At 33.9% G+C, this 18588-nt stretch overlaps 2 protein-coding genes across 2 annotated transcripts in view; one reads left to right on the forward strand and one right to left on the reverse strand.

Moving 5' to 3' along the window:
* Nucleotides 1–506: 506 nt before the first annotated feature.
* LOC131944712 (SOSS complex subunit B1-A) lies at nt 507–4639 on the forward strand. The gene is made up of 7 exons (XM_059305504.1): nt 507–598; nt 1552–1704; nt 2348–2486; nt 2856–2927; nt 3155–3218; nt 4108–4231; nt 4467–4639. The coding sequence occupies exons 2-7, from the start codon at nt 1596–1598 to the stop codon at nt 4637–4639; spliced, it is 681 nt and encodes a 226-aa protein (XP_059161487.1). The 5' UTR covers nt 507–598; nt 1552–1595.
* A 2513-nt stretch (nt 4640–7152) lies between these two features.
* The window catches only part of LOC131944714 (kalirin), a 190170-nt gene continuing 178734 nt past the window's right edge, over nt 7153–18588 (reverse strand). The window contains exons 56-67 of the mRNA XM_059305505.1: nt 18068–18221; nt 17439–17654; nt 15300–15396; nt 14828–14986; nt 14405–14572; nt 13804–13888; nt 13376–13576; nt 12431–12569; nt 11958–12133; nt 11157–11336; nt 9997–10132; nt 7153–9738 (exon numbers count right to left, since the gene is read on the reverse strand). Coding sequence (XP_059161488.1) covers nt 9706–9738; nt 9997–10132; nt 11157–11336; nt 11958–12133; nt 12431–12569; nt 13376–13576; nt 13804–13888; nt 14405–14572; nt 14828–14986; nt 15300–15396; nt 17439–17654; nt 18068–18221 — 1744 coding nt within the window. The 3' untranslated portion in view covers nt 7153–9705. The remainder of the gene's footprint in view (nt 9739–9996; nt 10133–11156; nt 11337–11957; nt 12134–12430; nt 12570–13375; nt 13577–13803; nt 13889–14404; nt 14573–14827; nt 14987–15299; nt 15397–17438; nt 17655–18067; nt 18222–18588) is intronic.

The raw sequence follows: 18588 nt of genomic DNA on the forward strand, positions 1-18588 counted from the left end.
CTTTTTTCGTGGGGTGGGGCAGATGCCTGGAAGAAACTCTGGACAAGAATGCCTCAGTACAGTGAAGTAGTGACTAGTGTCAGTACATTACTGAACTGTACTAACTAGATCTAGATCTCTAGATCTAGCTAGACTAGAGTACTGGATCTAGATCTAGACTAGATTTATATTCTAGATCTAGATTCTAGAGATTCTAGAATCTAGAGATTCTAGAATCTAGATTCTAGAGACTCAGTGATTCAAGATTTCTGTTTCGACAGTTTTGTTACGTTGGTTAATGAATAATGATTATTAGAGTCAGATTTAGATAAGTATGAAAAATTGTTTTAAGAATTACATTGTTTGTTGATTTTCCCCTTTGATTTTGATGTTAATTTAGAATCAGTCAGATTCTTGTATCAAGATACTTTTCTTGTAACAAAACGTTCGGTGGAAAATTGAAAGGGAAAGAAGAACAATAAGATAAACAATATTATAATTGTGAATGCTTTCCCTTGACAACCGATAAACTGTAGGATAGTCCTAGGCTAATGTCGGCAATTTGTGTTTTTCCAGAACTACCCGGATGAGAGTGTATTTAATACAGAAAACGAACTGTGTAACGTGCCCGTTCATTAATTTTCTTATCACGACCTTAACATTCCTGTAAACATTATCATTATCCTACTATATACATACAAAACTTAAACTTATGAAATTCTTTTATGTTTTAAATTTTCTCTTTTAAGATTCTAAGTAGCCTTATGAGATCTAGAATTGTAGGGGCAATATTACAGAACAAGGCGAATTTCGTTGCTATTTTATGGGCAGTTATTAACGAAAATTTCCGCAAGGATAAACGCATTATTGTGCTTTATTTGAATACATGAATATAAAGAAAAATTGTAGGCCTACCTCGAATAAATATACTAAAATTTTACTATAGACTCAGTTTGCTTATGAAGATTAATTAAGTCAAATTTTAGGCCTCGGGCCTGAATAATATTAAATATAGGCCTATACAGTAAAAGTTTTAGTTAATGCGGTTGGGCCTACTATTTTTCTATAGGATCTTCTATAAAATCTATAAAATACTAGGCCTTATATAGCCCTATAGTATAGAATAGATTTAGATCTAGATCTACCTCTAGAATACTCAATGTAGATCTAGATAGATTTAGTTCTACTAATCTAATATCGAGGCATGTAAAATTGGATAGTCCCTCATTCTAATATCTTCTTAGGTTCTTTGTAGAATGCACCAAGTAATGTTACTCAATGTAGTTGTAGGCCTAGTTACTAGTAGTAGTAGTAAAGTAATAGTATAGTAACCCTAGTTTTTGTTACTTATTATAATATTATTTATAGGCCTATTAAGAATAAGGCCCTAATTATTAATTAACCAATAACAACATATTGCAACTTCCTACGCTTTTAGACAGAGTAGATACTCATAGAAATGTAGTCAATAGAATAGTAATAATAGTATTATTAATAGGCCTAAGTATTAAGTAGGCCTAGGCCTATTAAAATATTAATAATTCTATTCTAACTTATTTTTATTTTTCACAGCAATTTCACCAGCATAAATCTAAATTGATCTAGTTAACAATAAAATGCAAGTGGACAGGGGCAAACCACCACCAGATCAAGCATATTTAGCTCTCAAAGATGTTCGACCAGGGATGAAGAACTTGCACATAATGTTTATTGTATTAGAAGTTGGTAAGTAATTTCTTTTATAATTAATAAGGCCTAGGCCAAAAATACATGTCATAGCATGCAGTGGCGTAGCGAGGTCGGGTGTCACCCGGTGCGGCACTTAATGGTGTCACCCCCAGAGGCATAGAGACCCTTCCCAGGGACAAACTTTCAAATTTTTGATTTGCACCCCCCCCCCCCCCAAGTTTTCGATTTGCACCCCCCCCCCCCCTTAAACTTTCGATTTGCACCCCCCCTCGAGTTTTTGAGTTTTTCTCTATATTTTTTGCCTTGGTGTCACCCTCCTAAATGGTGTCACCCGGTGCGGTCCGCACCCCCCGCCCCCCCCCTCGCTACGCCCCTGATAACATGTGCCCACCCAGTGACCATTCCTGTACACTATTAATAGTTGTTAGAGGCTCTAGTAAAGGCTTTTTCTCATTTGCACAAAGTCTAAAAGTGATACCTCTAAGCAGTAGTTCTATTCCTTTTTAAATAAACTAACAAAACACATAAATGGGGGCTATGTTTCATGAACAATTTTAATTTTATGTATCACTCCTCCCTTAGCCGATTTAGCCTTAGTTGACTTTGGCCTGTAATTGTTTTTTTATCATTAGGCCTATATTAAAGAAACTTAAACAGTTTATGTTATGTTCCTTGGCAGGCAAAGCTACCCGAACAAAAGAAGGGCATGAGGTGCGATCATGTAAAGTTGCTGACAAGACAGGCTCTATAAATCTGTCTGTGTGGGATGAAGCTGCATCTGTTATACAGTCTGGAGACATTTGTAAATTTATGAGAGGGTAATGTCCATCAAAAATTTCTGTACACCTGTGAATTCATGTACTGCAAAATAATGAGCAAAGCTCGTTATTGTCATTTGTCATTTAGCCAAACTCGTGTGTGGCCTATTTGTGTAACTTATATTAGTTAATATTGTTTTGACAGTTTCTGTAAACTGTTGGGCAGTTAAGGCGGTTGTTTCTACCATAGTGAAATTTGTCGTTAGTTTCTAAATCAAAGCTGACCATATAATTGTAAAAATATTATTGAAGCAGCAATCAACCACAGGTTATAGAAACTGACATGCAATATATGGGTAAAAATATGTTTTTATATGCGTCACATCATTTATGGAAACAGAAAATAATTTATCATGTCTTTTTCCCCAGTTATGCTCAAGTTTGGAAAGGGTGTTTAACTCTGTACACTGGCAAAATAGGAGAAATATTAAAAATTGGAGAGTAAGTTCACCTAATAGATTCATAACACCTGTTAAATATTTTCTGTTTTATAAAAGAGCAATTAAATTCATAATTCTTTACTAAAACATTGTCAACAATTAGCTTGTACTGTAATATATAATGTAAGCTTTGCTTTAAGTTAATTATAAGTTTATTAGTTTACAGTCAACACTATACGCATACCTTATTTATTAGAAAATTTTACTCAATAAATGCATCTTTTTCAGGTTCTGTTTTAATTTTATAGAAGTTCCAAATTTTAGTGACCCCAACCCAGAATTTTTAAAATTGGTGAGTCATTCATGTGAACAGTTCAACATTTTCTATGTTATTCTTTGTTGTTCCTAAGGTTAATGAATGGGACTAGAACCACATTTTGTTAATACTAGATTCACAGATATCCTCTTGACTAGATTCATAGATATCCTTTTGACTAGATTCACAGATATCCTCTTGACTAGATTCATAGATATCATCTTGACTAGATTCCCTGATATCCTCTTGACTAGATTCATAGATATCATCTTGACTAGATTTACAGATACCCTCTTGACTAGATTCACAGATATCCCCTTGACTAGATTTACAGATACCCTCTTAACTAGATTTACAGATACCCTCTTGACTATATAACCAGATATTCTCTTGACATTATGACAGTGTTACCAGCAAAAATAAAATACACCTGTATATTAGGGTCCATCTATAAATGACGTTACGCTTGTTTTGACGATTTTTTCCTCCCCCTCCCATCTGTCACACATTGTCATAAAAAGCCAGCCCCCCCCCCCCCCCCTAAAATAAAGTCACACCTCAGCCTATTTTTCTTAAAGTTCGATATTTGTTTCCAAAATCTCATCTGAACTCTGTCAACATCAAGTATTCTAATCATTTCCTATTTCAATTTATTAAAATAGTTTTCTAAAACGCAAAATAACGGCTAAAATTAGTTTTCTAACATTGCTTTTTTATGATGCAAAAGTGTGACGTCACACCATCTGAACCCCCCCTCATCACACACCATCACAAAATTACGGACCCCCCCTCCTCCTACGAGTTTGACATCATTTATGGATGATCCCATTACTTAAGTGTCCTGTCAGAGGTTATATAGTTATAAATAGTTCTTTCATAGCAACATAATTGCTCTAAAGGATAATGATAAATTTCTCTTTTTTAGGAAGCCAACCAAAGGAAATCTCCGACAGAAGGGGAGCAGGTGCCAGGTATAAAAAGTGAAGGCCAGAGTGGACCAGGCTCACAGTCTGCAGGCTCCAGACCTCAGATGGTTCCATCTTCTCAAGGTTTTTATTTTCACCTGTCCTCCCCCTCACTATCTGCTTCAGTCATGTTTTCTTTATTATTTGTAATTATGTTTGTGATACTCAACCATTTTGATGTGACACTAAAATAAAATAATAAAAATTAGGCATGAAAATGGCTGCAAGAATTTTTTTTTAATTTGTCTATATTACCTGCACTTATGTAACATACTTATGAAGTGTAGTTAATATATATATTTTTGTTTTTTTTCCTCAGGAAATGGTCAAAATTACAATCAACAGAGGGTTACACAAAGACCCCCTCTAGGCGGACCACCACGCAGCATTCTAAATGGCAACAACAGTGGATCTAGTAATATGAACAACAATAATGTTCAGGTTTCCACTGGGGGAATGGGGAGAGGGGGTAGGGGTGGTATTAGGAGATAGCATTGATTTCAATCTTCAATGTGTGTGGATGTTTAATGCTTTGACTTGTAATGTAATCCACAGGCTTGGCCTGTGGTTAGGTTAACTCTATCTAATTGGTATTTATGTTAATTAGTTTACTTTTTTTTAACAAAATTTAAAAAAATACTTTCACTACTACCATTAGAAAATAATTGAATAATTTTAAGCCATTGTTGTCAGAATTTACTTTGCCTCCTTTCTAATAATTAAGATGTAGAGTTTAAAATGCATTATTTAAACAAGATGCGCATGTATATAATGAACTTACCTTGTTTTTGTTTTACAAATGAAAATGGTTAATTTATTTTCTTTAATACTGGCTCATACATATTTGAGTGTAAATTTTAAATATTTTATAAAAAGTTGATGTCAGCGTTTTATTTTTAAAAACTTAAATGCCGTATTTTTTTTTTTTTTCGTTAAAGTGTGGTTTGGTTTTTGTCTTGCTATTTACATGTAATTTAAGATGAAAGTTAAGAAATAAATAGCTTTAAATCCAATTAACTTTTATATACAAGTATTTGAGTGTTAAATACTCATACAAAATATTGTCTACTATTTTTTAAATAAAATGCTTTGAAATTAGGAAATAGTGTAATGAATGTAAATTGTATATTGCCAATATTCAACATATTTAACATTTTTAAAATAAATTTTAATTTGTTGATAAACTATAAAATTCTGCTAGGGCATCTGTTCATCTTATAGCTAGTCTTTGCCTTAAATTTATTCTAAGTTGAAGTACATCTTTTGCATAGATGTAGTACTGGTTCATTGAACAAACTGTCATTTTTAAACTGTTGAACCACATATCCTACACCATTTAGCTGACAACCTGTAATGTTCATCTATGAAAAAATAAAAGATTCAAACCACCAACTTTAAAAAAAATATTCTCATAGCTAAATACACATTTTATAACAGACTACTTATTTAAGCAAGTTTATATTTTCACATGATTTTTTTTTATTAATTCTTGTAAATGTTTATGTACGGTAACTGTGAAAGAATGTGCTTTGAGTTTTAAATGAACAACCCATGATGTACATAATGTCTGACTGTATGTGTTAGGTAATAGCTACGGAATACACATGTCTTTCAGATGTTCATGGAGATTTCGAGATGTAATGGCATTATGCTCATTGTATTTTTTGTGTGAGGCAGTATGGAAGTCAGATAATATATTTAAGGAAATTTTGTTTTATATTAGGCTTTTATGAATAATTTTGATTTTACATGATTATAAATCACGAGCCGACCCGCTGCGTATCATACGCCGCTATTTAGTTGTTTTTTTTCTACTTTTCAGTAATTTATAATTTGTGAATTCGACAGTACCAATCCTGCCATTGAAAATATTTGCTTAAAAACACTAACCCCCCCCCCCCCCCCCCCCCCCGTGAAAGCAGCCTCCTCTTAGTTACCTCCTCTAAGTTTAAAATCGTTTCAAACTAAATATCTGCCCCTAATAGCCGTCACCAAACCCGTCGTCTCTATGATTGTAAAATGTAAACAGAGTGAACACCGCTCACCAGATCATGTGGGGGTGGGGTGGGGGTGGTAGTGATAGAGAGGAAGAGAGGGGACTGCAAAGGCGCGCTTGCAGCTTGTTTTCTAACTGATCCCAGAAGAGAATTATATATATAGATAGCTTCATAAAAAAGTAAATTTTAGTAAAAAAGACATTTGGTTTGTTAAAATGAATTTTGTTTGGTATTTTATGAGAAATCTTAAATGATTAATGTTAAATTATTATGGCCAGATAAAAATGTGTATTTGTCAACTGGTTCACCATCAGCAAAGGAATGCTTTTGATCATATAGCATTACAAGTTTTATTTTGTAGATCTGTTTATGTGTGTGTATATAGTATGATCCACATCTCCACATCATGTATGAGAAATTTTTTTCTCTTGATGTTTAACAATGACATGTTTTGTTTTATTGCTTCTTGAAGATTAATGGCATTTAAATAATACACAAAAATGCCTTCAGTATTTGAGGCTTTGGATTGTCTTGAACGAGTGGATTGATTTTAAAAAGCTTGTTAAAACATGTAATACCAATATCTGATATGAAATAAGAGTATTTATCAAACTAATTAATAAGATAACTGTGTTTATTGAAATCACATGTAGTTTGTTGATTGGATTAAAAACATGAACAATTATCTTTTTTGTGCAGTTTGTTTTTTTAAATGTCCTAAAGGTTTAAAATATTTTCTTTAGCTAACTTTGTGTTATCAATAATTAAGAAATTAAATGAGTAGACTGCTGGATATAAAAAAAATAGTTAAAAATCTATAGTGCAGAAGGTAAACTTTCTATATTTTTTAATCATTTTTATACCCTGCTAAATGTTTGTTTTCATTGTCTGATTTCTATGGGAATCCTAACTCACAATTGTAAATGTGTTTCAGTTTACTGCATTAGTTTATTACTTAAGAATTTCCTTTTTAAACTTTACAAAGAACAAATTGTTTTGAATCAAAGCTGATGAATTTTTAAAAATTTAATTAGCAATGGTCATAATGGCAATGCTGATGACAAATACATTGATTGACATGGCTGTAAATATAAATATGACATTGGTGAAATAAAAAATAACGGTAACAAGAATTCAGTCGCAGTCCATTAATTCTGATGCAAGTGAAGAAAAAATATGAAAGAGATATTCACATGAAAAGCACTGAGGTCGGATAAAAAGATATGTACAGTGTTGTTATATCAGTGTGTTGTCTACCATTTAAATAGTTTTTTGGCAGCAATTCACTTGGGTTTAAAAACTTATCAATCTAGATGTAGTCTAGCTATTTAAACAATTGTGACATTCAGGTAAAAAAGTGATGAGGCAAATCTAATTTTTGACATTCATTCTTACATGGGGTATCTTCAAAGTGATTATATTATAACAGTTTGTAAGAATTTTTAAATATATAAAATGCAAGCGCTGTGAACTCAATGTTAAGTAGATAGCCAGAAATATCATCATTTAATGATTTTATTGTGTAAAAAAATGTATGAAGTAATTTATATTTTCTTACAATAAAATGATCTTTAAATAAAAGAGTACATAGATCTTTTTAAGTCAGCATTTGTTTCTTACAGCAGGTTAGCATAATTTTGATTTTTTAAAAATTGAAATCAAATGAACATTATGTCAAAAAAGCAACAAGTGTAAAAAGAAAGGAATATCCTACAAGAGAAATGGAAATGTTTGATTTCCCTGAAATGAGGTAAGTACATCTACACAAACTGAATCAGTTCATTAACAATTGTAACATAATTGTATCAGATGTCCAACAGCCTTCCCATAACACAACAGTTGAACTGATGACATAGGGGAATATAAAAAAGAAGTTAAGTACCTAAACTACTTTGTGTGTTAGATGACCATTATGCACACCTTGGAATACTTCTGGAGAAGGTCAAACAGTACAAAAATGTATACGTTGGGTGAATTACTGTTTTAAAATTCTTAACAAAATTTCATTATTTAACAGAAATTACATGTGCTTGCACTGCATGATGAAATGGTCATCAAACTGATGTTTAATACTTTGTAATCAAATATGAAACAATACATTATTTGAATGATAAAAACAAAGTGTGTTCTGTATTAAATTAAACTCATGTTTAAGCTAAGTCAGAGTGCACTAAGACCTACATCAACCATTCTAATCAAATCACAGTTGTGTGCCAACAAGTCAAATCTTTTCTAAAGTAACTGAATCATTTCATTATCACTTCCCAGACCAGTGATTTGAAGAAAAAAAATCTACCAATAGACTATTATATTGCTGCAAAATGTGAAGTTACACTCAAGCACAATAATTATCTTGAACAATTTTTTTCAGGTAAAAAGAATTGTCATTCACTTAAGTTTTCAGCAGAAAAAAATAGTAAAAAAAAACTATGAAGTGGTGATTACAATTGGTAATAAAGTCTAAACTATGTTTTGCACAAACTTGTAGGGGATTAAATGGATTTCTCTCTTAAGTATCCAATGGTTGAAATATATACATAAACTACTATGTCCAAATGGCAGAAATTATCAGCATCTGTCAATAAAAAAATGTATTTACAGCTTTACCCAATACATTCAGAGGGTGTAAAAAAAAGTATTCAATGAATATGTACATAAACATAAAAACAATATTTTGATGAAGCCTTGCGTACTTAAGTAGAATAAAAGAGATGAGAAAACAATATACACCAAGGTCAAAGGGCGAATATAATTAATTTCTCATGTTGAAGATTCAGTAAGAGCATGAAATAAAAACACACAGAAGGTTACTCTAATCAATTTTGTTACTACTGTTTCAAAAAACTACTTTTGTGGTTGCAGTGAAGCTAGAATTAACATGTCTAGACTTGGGACAACTAATACATAATAACTTTCTATGTCACAAACTTTAGTGGGACTAACTTAAAACATACGCCCAGGCTTTAGTCGATATATAAAACCTGTCTGTCACGAACTCTGTGTGTGAAAATATTGAAACTGCAATAAACAGTATGCTCTAGTGACAATAGATCTCCATTTTAAAAAAAAAGAAAAAAAAAAGTTAGAGGATAACAATAGTATACAAACGCGATGTACATTTAGGTGTTTCTCACATTTAAAAATATCTTAGGCCGATACAAATTAAGAAGTACATTTAATTTATTGTGTATGTTATTTATTTTTAGTGTTATTTTTCTAACACTATATTTTAAAAGTATGTTATTGTCTTCTATAAAACTGTAAAGCTTAGCAAAAAGCTATGAAACTAATAATGTGTTTTAGTCAAACATATCTTACAAAAAAAGGCCTGTGATCATAAATAAAAAAACACAGTTGTTGATGTACATTACAACTGTATAGATCTGCTAACCAGTTACATTAATGTCTGAGGGAAGGGGTGAAAGTGGGGGGGGGGTGTCATTGTGTTATGTAACTACTGGACTACCTAGAGGCTAATTAAAACTTAAATATTAGCTTAATTACAGTAGTAAAGTATTGTGTGAGAGGAAGTTTCTAGAAAAACTTGATGAGTTGGGCAGGTTATGGCAGAGACTTGAGAATAAAAGCATCACTCTGGAAATAAATTAAATAAAAGATATTTTAACTTTATAAATCTTGATTGTTGCAAGAAAATAATTACCCTAGCTTGAAATTAATTAAACAATTCTATTTAAGATTATCTTTTTTTCATCTAGCATTAAAAACATATTTAATTAAACTTCAAATAACTGAGACTTTCTTCCTTCCTACACTATATTTTTTACTGCTACCTAAATTAGTTAACACTTTAAGACAGATTACTTAGGACATTCAGCAGTAAACATATTATACCTGGTGTTTTCTGCGCTGAATAAAATCTGAGAGACGGGATGTGTTGATTGGCTTAGGTCGTATGGGGGAGCAGCGGGGTACAGAAGCCTTCTTGATCCAGGGACTCTCTAAACAAGCTTGGGCAGTTGGTCGCTTACTGCAAACAGACAAGTCAGGGAGTCACATTTTTTATTCACATAAACATGGGGACATTTTTTATTCACATAAACATGGGGACATTTTTTATTCACATAAACTTGGGGACATTTTATATTCACAAAAACATGGGGACATTTTATATTCACATAAACATGGGCACATTTTATATTCACATAAACATGGGGACATTTTTTATTCACATAAACATGGGGACATTTTTTATTCACAAAAACATGGGGACATTTTATATTCACAAAAACATGGGGACATTTTATATTCACATAAACATAGGGACATTTTTTATTCACATAAACATGGGGACATTTTATATTCACATAAACATAGGGACATTTTATATTCACATAAACATGGGGACATTTTATATTCACATAAACTATGGTTATGTTATTAGAAGCTGAGTATTAGAATGGTGCTAGTGAATATTGGTGCGCACGTATGTTGAAGGAATGAAGATGTGACACTCAAAAGGAGATAGTGCCATAGAATAAAAAAAAGTTGTTCTGGTAGAATAAAAGTTAGGAGTTAGGGGCTAGGTATTGAAGAAGAAAGTTCGGGTTATGTTGTTGATGTAGACTGATATTAGCAATGTTTGAATAAAGACTAAAGTAGGAAGAATTAGTATCCTGTTATATTTTGGATGTCTGTGACCAAGCACCAACTTATAGAACCAGTGAATTTCATTAGTAGAACGACCACAGTGGGTGATAATACTAAGAAGGTTGAACCCTCTCACAGCATACCCCAACCTTTTCAGCCTTACTCAAAGACTCAGTTGTATTTTTTTAAATTTTGAACCTAAAAAACAATCATTTATCCACAGCTGATTCTCATCTATTGTTGCCATGATGATGCTCTGATTATGAGTGAAGTTTCACAATGAATCAAACTCGGGACTTTACCCATCACAATAAACAAACCCATAAGAAGCATAGAACAGATGACTAAAATGTTCTGTAAAAAAAGTTGTTTGTTTTCAGCAATAAAATAAAATCTGATCTAACCTGAGCTCCTCAACAAGCATAAACCGTATCAATTCTTTGGCCTCAGCGGAAATACCAGCAAAGTACTCGTCTGGGAAACAAAAGTCATTCCTGACAATGTTGGAGCAAGTTTCCTCCTGGCTCTCATCCAGGAATGGGGACACCCCACTAAGTAAAACATACAGTAAAACTCCTACACTCCTGGAAACAGAAAAGCAGGGCAAAAATTTTAACAATTAGCTACAAAAATTAGGCTAAACAAAATAAAACAAATAAAGAATTAAAAAAATCATTTTTCTTCAAAATTGTTTCTTGAAATGGTAACTAATTCATTAAATAAATAGAATACCTTATTTCAACTAATTTAAGGCGTACAAATTATGGATTTAAAGGGTTTTATACACTATTTTAATCTGTAATATAGACTACAAGACATAGCAAATCTGTCAACAAATGAACTAGTTTTTAATGTTAGTATATGTATTAAACAAAACATAACAAATCATATGTTAGTATCTGTATTAAACAAAACAAATAACAAATCATCTACCATATATCTGTCAACAACCCAAATATGTTAGTATCTGTATTAAACAAAACAAATAACAAATCAGCTACCAAATATCTGTCAACAACCCAAATATGTTAGTATCTGTATTAAACAAAACAAACAACAAAACATCTACCATATATCTGTCAACAACCCAAATATGTTAGTATCTGTATTAAACAAAACAAACAACAAAACATCTACCATATATCTGTCAACAACCCAAATATGTTAGTATCTGTATTAAACAAAACAAACAACAAAACATCTACCATATATCTGTCAACAGCCCAACTGGTGTCCCACTGACAACCTCAGGGCTGGTGAACTCTGGGTGTCCAATCATGGGGTGGATGTAGTAGTTGTTGTAGATGTGACGAGCATCACCAAAGTCAACAAGTTTCAGGAACATGGCCGATGGTGACGCCTCCATCATCAGGTTCTCAGGCTGTTGACGAGGACAAAAACCAAATTTGATTTCAATCATTATTTTATAATACTTTTTAGAACTACCCGTTTCTTTTCTCATAGATGCATACATTAACTTTTAAGCGATATTTACCCAAATAACAAATAGTTGATAATTATTTTCTATATTAAAACTTATGTGTACTAGCAGGGTAAAAAAATTTTTTAAATCTATGTATTCAATCTTAGAAGTCACTCTTTTATTTTTAAAAAAAAGTGTTTTTTTAAACATCAGACTAAAATTATACAAGCAAATAATCCCCAAAGTCCTACCAACCTTAATATCAAGGTGTGCTATCCGACAGTTGTGTAGGTAGTGCAGGCTGTCCAGTAGTTGAGCCATGTACTCTGCTGCCAGCAGCTCGTCAAAATGATGCTTGCTAATGATGTGTTCTAGTAGACGTCCATGGGTTAACCTAAACACAAGGTAGAGCATGGGGATAAATATAGATAATTAGAGATTTAACTATGGGATCATTTGGTCGAATGGTAGAGCGTACGTTTGTCCAGTGAGTTCGGGTCCCTGGCTCGAGTTGTAGCACGTCCTTGAAGCCACACAACTCTGATGGGTACCTGACTTACATTTAGGAAAACTAAAGGCAGCCAGGCAAAGGGCTGACCACAGTATCCCTTCATATGCAGAGGTCACAGAAAGAGGTGAACTCTACCTCACCTGCAGCATGAACCACCAGGTCCTAAAGGGAACTTAAGTGTTCCACCAGGCAACTCTGTGTAAATCTTTCAGGTTTCCTTTTTTGTTTTTAAGGTTGTAGAATAGTGCTTAAAAGGCTGGGTAGTTTAAGCTGTAAACAGACCCACTAAAAACAATCCGAACTCAAGACTTTTGAGTTAGCAGTCTAGCACTCTATTGCTTGGCCATGATGTCCCCTTCATTTATTAATATATATATATATATATATATATATATATATATATATATATATATATATATATATATATATATATATATATATATATATATATATATATATATATATATATATATATATATATATATATATATATATATATATATATATATATATATATATATATATATATATATATATATATATATATATATATATATATATATATATATATATATATATATATATATATATATATAAGTTAAAAAATATTTAATTGATTACAATTGCTACCACACATGCAAGTCACTTTGACCAACTAGTGTGTGATAAAACTAAAGCTTTCAACTTACAACTCCATGATGATGACATACTGTGCTGGGGTCTCATAAAGGTCAAAGACTTTGACCAGATGCATGTGCTGTAGACTCTGGAGGGTGTTGAACTCTATCTCCACAGCTTCCTTCCTGATCAGCCTCTTGGTGATAAACTTGCAGGCCAGATCTTGGCCGGAACACTTCTGGACACAACAATGGACCACAGAAAAGCGACCTCTGTTGGGAAAAAATAATCCAATATTCATATCAATTTTAAACTTTAAAAAAATTGCTAAAATTATTTCTACACATTATTTTAGATCAGGGTAGCATATTATAAAGAAACATTTTTATTTTATGTACCCAAAAGTGTATAGATTTAAGTACAAATGTGCAGTGTGTTTTAATTCATATAAAATCTTTAATGGAGATAATAAAAAATGGATACTGAATGGAGGTCTTACTTTCCTATCTCTCCCAAATCTGTAAAGTCATTTTCAAATGTTGCCTTCCACATAACACAAGGTGCGTCTTCTCTTTCACTTAGTTCTGGAGAACAACAGTATCACAATGAGCAAGAAACATATTGAAGAAAATATTTGGGCAAAAAAAAAAAAACTTTATTGACTAGACACTGAATGGGAGGTTGAACTGGTAATGAAAATGTGTAGCATGCATGGTTTAAATTGGTGATGTTTTTAATAGAAAACTATTCATAGATTCATGGGAAAATAATGCAATCTTTAGATGAAACAGAAAACATAGCAAAATAGTTGTAGGGAAAAGTCTAGCTGCTTATTAAATAGACTCGTATGTGTGCTTATAAGAAAATTATTCTAATTATGATCTGTGTAAGCAAATGTTTATTTCTTAAAGCTTCTTATGGTTATTAGGGCTTTTATTTATAAGTAGTTTAGCATATTCCTATACAGGGCATCATATGTAATGATGCCCATTAGAATAGATGTTGGCTTTAGTTTGAGCTTGTAGTATAGGTCAGGCTAATCAACAAACACTCTTCCTTGTTTAACATTCAAGTTGAATCATGTAAACAGTTGCACCCACCATATTCACTGGGTATGGCCACGTAAGGGGAAGGTTTACTCGGCTCACTGATGCCAATAGCGTTGTTGGCGCTGATGCGGAACTGGTAGGTCAGGCCAGGCTCCAGGTCTCCTATCACTTGTGAGGTGTTGGGGACATACGGGATGGCCAGCTGCCACATGGTGGAACCTGGGGATAGGAATACAAAACTGGGTCAAGGACACTAGGTAGGGGCAGATGGAACCCGGGGACAAGTATACAAAACTGGGTCAAGGATACTAGGTAGGGGCAGATAGTTCAGCAGATAGGAATACAAAACTGGGTCAAGGACACTAGGTAGGGGCAGATGGAACCCGGGGACATGTATACAAAATTGGGTCAAGGACACTAGGCAGAGGCAGATAGTTCAGCAGATAGGAATACAAAACTGGGTCCATGACTAACCTGCCTCCCTAAACTCTATAGTGTACCCTTGAATTTGTACAGGGACACCTGAGCCCATGGTGGGCATCGTTTGAGCATTTAAAGGTGGGGCCCACTCCAGGTGTACAGCTGTTCCAACTTGATTTCTGATCACAGGTTGGCCAGGTGGCCCAGGGCGGTCTGAGCAGAAAAATTAATTTTATTAATGTTTATTGGAAGCTTTTAAAAATCAGGAATGTTTTAAAGATAATGACAATTTATAAAGATAAATACAATAGAAGGATAACTAAAGACAAAACATTGCTTATATATGCATCACAAAGTCAGTTTCTGTGCTTAAAATAATTGTGTTAAAAATCTTGTATTTCACTTACAGAGTTATACCTCAATAAACTATTCTCAAAAAAAAAAACATTAGTGGCGTGTTGTATTATATTAATATTAGTAAAACTCTTATGAATTGTTCAATCAGCTGTAAACAAGTTGTAATTACCTAAAACTGTTAACGAGGCTCGGGTCACTATGGAGCCTATCTCACTTGAGGCCACACAGGAGTATTCACCACTGTCTGTAGAGCTGACGTTGGCAATCTGAATCAGAGGGGATACAAAGATTACAGCTGCTGTACTGTGACCAGCGCTACACTTTCTCTCTCTCTCTCATACAATACAGATTACAGCTGCTATACTGTTACCAGCGCTACACTTTCTCTCTCTCTCTCATACAATACACAGATTACAGCTGCTATACTGTGACTAGTGCTACACTTTCTCTCTCTCTCTCATACAATACAGATTACAGCTGCTATACTGTGACCAGCGCTACACTTTCTCTCTCTCTCTCATACAATACACAGATTACAGCTGCTATCCTGTGACTAGTGCTACACTATCTCTCTCTCTCTCTCATACAATACAAAGATTACAGCTGCTATACTGTGACTAGTGCTACACTTTCTCTCTCTCTCTCATACAATACAGATTACAGCTGCTATACTGTGACCAGTGCTACACTTTCTCTCTCTCTCTCATACAACACACAGATTACAGCTGCTATACTGTGACCAGTGCTACACTTTCTCTCTCTCTTTCATACAATACGCAGTTTACAGCTGCTATACTGTGACCAGTGCTACACTTTCTCTCTCTCTCTCATACAATACACAGATTACAGCTGCTATACTGTGACTAGTGCTACACTATCTCTCTCTCTCTCATACAATACACAGATTACAGCTGCTATACTGTGACCAGTGCTACACTTTCTCTCTCTCTCTCATACAATACACAGATTACAGCTGCTATACTGTGACCAGTGCTACACTATCTCTCTCATACTGTCAATACAGGCTCAAGCTTTCACTCACTAGCCAGGCAGACTGGAACAGGGTTAAGAATTCTGCATTTCTTCCACCCAAGTTCCCAGCTGCTAGCTTGGGTTCCCCTAGGTTTTTTCAACATCCCCCAGTGCATCGTACCACCTGGTTTGGACATGGGGGGCAGTTCAGTCATGGGACGACATACAGCCTCGGACACAGGTTCCGAACTGGTGACTTTCAGGTTAGTCAGCTAGATCACACCCTTCATTTACTTTGTTTACTTATTGAAAAAAAAACCAGGTTTGTCACTACAAACAGTAAATACCCCCCATGTTTGACACATTAGTCTGTAGTACAGATGAATTCAAGTTCACCTGTTTCTGTCACCTACAAATAGGAAGGGATCCTGTGTTTGGCTCTATGTCCAATTGTATTTACTTACCCAGACCAGCAGTTCTTGATAAACACAGGGATTTTAAACAGTATTGATCTTGGACAGGGGCGTAGCGAGGGGGGGGGGGGGTGGGGGTGACACCGGGCGACACCATTTAGGGGGTGACACCAAGGCAAAAAAATAGCAAAATATATAGAGAAAAACTTGAGGGGGGGGGGGTGCAAATCAAAAGTTTGAGGGGGGGTAGCAAATCGAAAACTTGAGGGGGGGTGCAAATCGAAAGTTTGAGGGGGGGGGGGGGTGCAAATCGAAAACTTGAAAGTTTGTCCCCGGGAAGGGTCGCAACGCACCGGATGACACCCGACCTCACTACGCCACTGATCTTGGTAACCATATTCCTGACTTAGATCCTGCTAAAAGTATTTGCCTTGAACCCCCCACAATCATTGTAATCTATGTTGGTATGACTGTTTGCCTGATTATGATAACTGCATTTTTTAATCATTTTACTATTAGCTGATTCATCATCTTTTACCATTTGTGCCTAGGACACAGGAACATCCTACAGTCAGGAGTTAGAACCAAGATCCCAACTAGAGACTTTCAGGCGAACAGTCCAATGCTCTACCATTTGACCACACTATACTCATTAGATGAATATGCTGTGTCAAAACTGCCATTATTTTCCTGAGATTCATAAAAGGGCTGACCACACTTTTCTTCAAACTTTTTATAAAAACATTCTTTTTGAATAAGTAGCCTATATATGATGATCACTGGGTGTCACCTATATTTATTTATGGTGGTTACTGTGTGTAGCCTATATATGATGATCACTGGGTGTCACCTATATTTATTTATGGTGGTCACTGGGTGTAGCCTATATTTACATATGGTGATGACTAAGATGATGAGCTTACTTGAAGTGTTGCCACGCCCTCCTCGTTATACATAATCATCACGCGATTGCTTGGACCAATAGGAGAAGAGTCTTGGTACCGCCATGACACTATAGGTCTTGGACGACCACAAATTTTGCAGGTCAGAGTGGCAGTGTCACCTGCCTGGACGGTCAGGCTGGTCAAGGGTTGCTGGACAATAGGGGGGATCTCAAACCCAAGCTCCGCAGATATGAACTACAAAATAACATAAAAATGTAATGTTACACAAATAAAGAAGATCTCAATGTCAGAATAAAAAATAATTTTAGTTGAAGATTTATAAAAAGTTTACTTAAAAACACCACAAAGTTTAAATGTAAATGATACAATTCATGTGGGTATTTTTTATATTGTATTTTTTAATTTTGTTCAATTAATATTAAAATTTTAAAATTAGTCTAGAAATCCTATATTGTGAAATAAAGATATTTTTTTTTTAATCATTTATAAAAATTGTATTGGTAAAGAAAGCAAAAAAAAAAAAATTAAATTAAAATACTTTTAAAACTTTAATCAGACAAAACTGTACTTGGTTAAAACAGTTTTGATGTTAAAAAGTATGAACAAAATGTGTAGCCCCCATAAAACAAGAGAACAAAACAACTTGCCTTGACTTTAGGCTTCCCATCCCTGCCTAGTGATTTGGACTTCCTCTCCAAACTGTTCATGCCGTCCATGTCCTTCTTGTCCTTAGCATCAGACTCTGCTCGCTGGGGTGTCCTAAACATTGGCTTCTTGATTTTAAACATCTGCTTAGATTTCCTAATGACCAGAGACATTTTAACCACAGTTTATTATTAAAAATACACATTATCACACAAGTTTCCAAGCTTATTTGAGTGACTCACGACCTGTATACAATTAAAAAAAAATATTTTTTGTTTAGTTTTGTCTACAAGTTGGCGACTCACCCAACCCCCCTGGAAAACCCTTCAGGGTCGTGACCCATAGATTGGGAACCCATGCAATATGATAATTAGGTGTTGATGTGAAAAGAATTAAAATAAATCTTTCTTATTCTGGTAAATACATTTTTATTTGTACTGCAAAGTATCATATATATATATATATATATATATATATATATATATATATATATATATATATTATATACATATATATATATACA

The sequence above is a fragment of the Physella acuta genome, unplaced genomic scaffold, assembly GCF_028476545.2.
Source record: "Physella acuta isolate Inbredline_101_S28 unplaced genomic scaffold, ASM2847654v3 ptg000505l, whole genome shotgun sequence".
Taxonomy (NCBI): Eukaryota; Metazoa; Mollusca; class Gastropoda; family Physidae; genus Physella; species Physella acuta.